At 35.1% G+C, this 5,200-nt stretch overlaps 1 protein-coding gene across 2 annotated transcripts in view; it reads left to right on the top strand.

Annotated features, from left to right (window-relative positions):
• Window positions 1-5,200, top strand: part of LOC107738753 (uncharacterized protein KIAA0513-like) — a 22,909-nt gene that overhangs the window by 10,904 nt on the left and 6,805 nt on the right. For both annotated transcript variants that reach the window (XM_016550596.1, XM_016550595.1), the window contains exons 3-8: window positions 1,148-1,247; window positions 2,535-2,608; window positions 2,763-2,833; window positions 4,140-4,344; window positions 4,440-4,480; window positions 4,767-4,845. In XM_016550596.1, coding sequence (XP_016406082.1) covers window positions 1,148-1,247; window positions 2,535-2,608; window positions 2,763-2,833; window positions 4,140-4,344; window positions 4,440-4,480; window positions 4,767-4,845 — 570 coding nt within the window. The remainder of the gene's footprint in view (window positions 1-1,147; window positions 1,248-2,534; window positions 2,609-2,762; window positions 2,834-4,139; window positions 4,345-4,439; window positions 4,481-4,766; window positions 4,846-5,200) is intronic.

Below are 5,200 nucleotides of genomic sequence, written 5' to 3'. Positions count from 1 at the left end.
GTGTGTGTGCGCACCGCGGTTAGCGTGACGCAGCGCGAAACCAGACTTCTTTTTTTCTTCAATGGAAAGCATATTTACACTGTTTGACTCGTTCCCTGTCCCCTATATAGTGCACTACGTGCCTTTCACTGTACAGAAAATACTAATTCTGTGGACAAGTGACCGATTTCAGCCGTGGCTTCAGCGTCTATTTTATAGTGTAGGGGGCTTCTAGAGAGCATTTGATTGGACAGAAAGTTTGATGAGAAGCTGAAGTACGATGTGACGTCAAAAAAATCGTTGAGCCGTTTTGGCGGAAGTGACGAACTGCAAGCTTTGAATGCTTATATCTTCTAAATGCGAATTTTGTCACTGTTTTGGAGCACACTGCCTTATAGATAACCTTAAGACTAACATATTGATACTAACACCCAAAAAACGTAAATTTTGATTTCATGGGGACTTTAAAGGAATGCATCAACCATGAACATAAAAAGAGATGTTTCATAGAATGTTCATGCTGCTCTCTTTCATCACTAGAGTGAATATGAAACTCCAGAAAGGGCAAAAAAAAAAACACCATAAAAGTAACTTGTGTGCTATTCCAAGTCTTCTGAAGCCATATGATCATTTTTTTTGAGGAACAAACAAAGCAAATGTACGTTTTTATCTTTTGACAATTTCCTCCATAGCTCACAAATCTCATTCACACAAGATCAGACGCAATGCTACTGATAAGATGCACTTAAATTACAGTCTGTTCCTTAGTCAAAGCTATTGTATAGCATCCGAAGCATTAGAATATAGTGTATGAGTCATATAGACTGCTTTTATGGGACTTTTTTGTCCTTGCTGGAGCTTGACAACCCTTTGTGACTTTGTACTTTTGGGGTATTTAAATATACTTTTGTTCTCCATGGAAGTAAGAAAGTCATAGGGGGTTGAAACGAGTAAACGATGACAGAATTTTCTTTCTTTTTTTAGCTGAACTATTCTTTTGAATGAGGAAGAAACTTCACACAGAATTATAGTCACATGTCAACTGATGTGTATGTTTGCATTTGTTCCTGTTGTTTGAAGTACTCTCTCACTCTCCCTATCCCTTCCTCTTTGTCTTTCTCTTCCTGCTACTACTCCTGGTTCCTTTAATTCTCTTTTCCTCTCTCAGGGAGGACTTTGATCAAGAGGAGAAGGCTCGCTTTGGAGAGCTGTGCACTGGAGAGAACGGCAAAGGCAGGGACTGGTTCGCCAAATATGTCAGTGCACAGGTATGAAAGCATCAATGCTGAGCAATCATGAAAACACAATCACTGCATCGCTCTATTCCGATTCCAAAACATTTGATTTTTAATTGTGTGAGTTATTATGGTGATGGTCATTTTGGGTGATGGTGGTGTGTAAACAGTGTCGCTGTTTAACTAAAACTAGTACTATTAAAAATTATTTTTGATAATTGAAATAAAATATACAGTGGGTACGGAAAGTATTCAGACCCCCTTAAATTTTTCACTCTTTGTTATATTGCAGCCAAAAAAAAATTAACTTAAATGATTTTAGCAAATGGCTGCAATATAACAAAGAGTGAAAAATTTAAGGGGGTCTGAATACTTTCCGTACCCACTGTAAATATTGAGGTGAAAAACTTAATTGAAACTAACTAACGTAATTGAAAATTAGAACGATTGCCTTTGTTGATTGTGTTTGTTGAAGCACTAAGTTGAAGTACTCAAGTGACTAAAACTGAAATAAAAAATAAAAACTACAAACGTAAAAAAATGACAAAAGCACATAAAATACGAAAATTAAAAATATACAAATATAAGCTAATTCAAAATATGAATAAATACTGTAATAGCATATAAGTAACACTAAAACAACACTGTGTGAGAACAGTCATATACATTTCTTCACCTCTATTTAACAGGTTAGAGTGTTCACACCGTACGTGTGAAAAGCAGCCGTAAAGCCTATTTCTCCTGTCACATACTAAATATAGCTAAACATTTTGCAAATGCACTGCAAACGTATTTAGCAACAGTTTTTGCAACATAGGATTTTATGAAGCAAAACAAAATAATGTAGCGAACAACACACCCATTGTTTGAAAAATGTGTTGAAAATTGTTTGACTACTTGGCAGTCAAAATTACCAAAATGCTTGCCAATATTAAAGAAAATCATATTTAATAACACTGTTAAATGTAATCTTTAGGAAATCTTAAAATGATTATCCATTTTTCATACTGTACATTATAATGTTGAGATGCTTTTAAAATCATTGTTTTTTTGTGTGTGTGTTTTATTTTTAATTTATTTAGTCTAGATTTTTTCTGTTATTTTAATAATTGCCATTTCTTGGTTGTCTGCCATAACATAAAAATAAGTATCGGTCATGGTTTTCCTAAAATGCACATCGCTATAAGCATCAAGCACAGTCTATTTAGACTAAATGTACCATTCGCATTCTCAAGTCTTTCTCAAAGATAAGAGAACTCATGCAATAGAATGTGCATAAACAAACACAGTTGTGATGATAACCATGCCTTGTGTTTGCAGCGCTGCCACTCCAAATGTGTGAGTGAACAGACGTTCTACAGGCTGGTGCAGTCCTTCGCTGTTGTTTTATTTGAGTAAGTACATCAGTGATAATATCTCAGAAGAATGCTTGACATTACATGGAAGCCAAACCAAACTGTTAAGAGCTAAGTTACCAATTTTGTGTAGAACTCTTGGCAAGTCATTGTGTGGCAAGTGTGAGACTCACAATATTTGATTGATTGACAGATGTCACCAGGTGGATGATTATGGTCCAGCCAAACACCTCATGACCATGTGCTTCACATATTACTACATGGGTAAGAGAGTTCACCGTTAATATTAAGCAAACATACTGTACAGTTGTGTAGAATATTAGAATCTGTTAAAGAAACGCCCAGACCTCCTCTCACTTCCTGTTACAGCCTATGACTCAGACATTACTGGCACTGCCTCGTATTGTTTCGAAAAACATTCACAGTGCTATTTTAATGTGATTTCAAGGGAGGTTGGTTTATATGACTTGTACAGTTGTGTAGAATATTAGAATCTGTTAAAGAAACGCCCAGACCTCCTCTCACTTCCTGTTACAGCCTATGACTCAGACATTACTGGCACTGCCTCTTATTGTTTCGAAAAACATTCACAGTGCTATTTTAATGTGATTTCAAGGGAGGTTGGTTTATATGACTTCGTATAAAAACTAGTGACGTGGAAAAAGATACATATACACTACCATTCATAAGTTTGGGGTAAAAAAAGATTATTCATCAAGGATACATTTACTTGTTCAAAGGTGACAGTAAAGACATATAGTATTACAAAATATTTATATTTAAATAGATTCAGTTCTTTTAAAGAAAATTCAGCTTTTCCATCACAGAAATAAATGGCATTTTAAAAAATATACTTAAATTGAAATGAGTACCTTAAATTGTAAAAATATTTCACCATTTTACTGTTTTACTGTATTTTTGTTCAAGTAATTGCAGCCTTGATTAGCATATATGTCTTCTTTCAAAAATATTTTAAAATCTCACACACTGCAAATTTTGAACGGTAGTGTGATTCACTGAATAAATTCACCAAGAAATGCAATTGTTTATTAATTTTTCAGTAACACTTTAGTATAGGGACCAATTCTCACTATTAACTAGTTGTTTATTAGCATGCCTATTATTAACATATTGGCTGTTTATTAGTACTTATAAAGCACATATTCTGCAGCATGACCATATTCTACATCCCTAATCCTACCCAATACCTAAACTTAACAACTACCTTACTAACTATTAATAAGCAGCAAATTAGGAGTTTATTGAGGCAAAAGTTGTAGTTAATGGTTTGTTAATAGCGAGATCTTAAAATAAAGTGTGACCAATTTTTCTTATTGAATAGTATACAAAGATGCATTATGTATCATGTGGTGCATCACTGCTAATTATTTGGAACCCTTTTGTTGTCATGTTAAGAATCGTTTTGGAATCAAATCATAACTCTTTAAATTGAAATCTAATTGTGCCCAGTGCCCACTCCTAATATACACAGTGTGTGACTGCCTAGTATGCCTTTTTAATTAAATTAATTTGAACTTCTAATGAATATATGTGTGTGTGTGTGTGACAGGTAAGTCCCAGCTATCTCCCACAGAGCTGCTAGAGAGGCCCAGCGGGGGGATCGACTCGTACCTGCGCAGTGGAAAGGTCTGGCTCTCTGGGAAGAAAGATATTGCAGAGCGACTGCTCAAAAACACCTCCGCTAAGACTGAAGTTAAAGGATTCTTTGGGGGTCTGGAGAGCAAATTGAGAGGGCCCTTGGGCCGAAAGAATGAGTGGGTGATCTTTTGTCATCGTTATTATTCACTCTTTTAATTAGTGACGCTTCTGCTGCTCACAAACTCTTTCGTTCTCATTCTGTCCTCCTCAGAGACACAGACAAACTTGCTGAACAGAAAACCAAAACTCCAGGTAGTTCACGATGTACCACCACTGTGTTTTTAATCAGGTCTTTTCTCAACTGTAGTAATCTCTTTATGTCATGTCTTCATCAGTTTTTAGATGTCTCACATAGGGGTTTCTCTATGTATATTGGTGATGTGACTGGTTAAGAATCTGGGTTGGTTATCCAAACCATTCATTAGCTTTCACCACTATGCTGTTGCGCAAGACCCTTAACCCACAGAGATTGTCTCTGTAGACGTGTAGGTGTTTGAGTTATTAACTGTGAGCTTATCTCTGTTTGCGTACCCTGTAGTTTCCCCCCCTCTCTCTCCGGATAGAAAAGAAGAGGAGAAAATCTACCTGTACACACAGCTAAAACAGCAGCCCATTTGGTAGGTTGTCAGTAATCTTTTTTTCCCTACATAATTATTCAAATTAACAGTTTAAGAAGTTGTTTTTGAAAAGTATCCTTTCATATAATCAGCATTTTAATGAAACATTCGTGTTATTTACATTTTTTATGGACCGCATTTGTGGCATCCTGTCAGTGTCTCAAGTTGTTTTAAACAGCTGTCACATTGGTTTAAACATATTTCATGCCGGAATAAAAAATTTAATTGGATTTTGAATTATTATTATAATATTTTTTTTATCATTTTTTATGTGAACTTAGTTACATTTAGTACAATAAATAATACCATACTATTTAAATATTTTACAATTTAAATAATATATCTGTGTCATATA

The sequence above is a fragment of the Sinocyclocheilus rhinocerous genome, unplaced genomic scaffold (assembly GCF_001515625.1).
Source record: "Sinocyclocheilus rhinocerous isolate Xijiao unplaced genomic scaffold, SAMN03320098_v1.1 scaffold1938, whole genome shotgun sequence".
Classification (NCBI taxonomy): domain Eukaryota; kingdom Metazoa; phylum Chordata; class Actinopteri; order Cypriniformes; family Cyprinidae; genus Sinocyclocheilus; species Sinocyclocheilus rhinocerous.
This window is presented reverse-complemented; position numbering and strand designations above follow the sequence as displayed.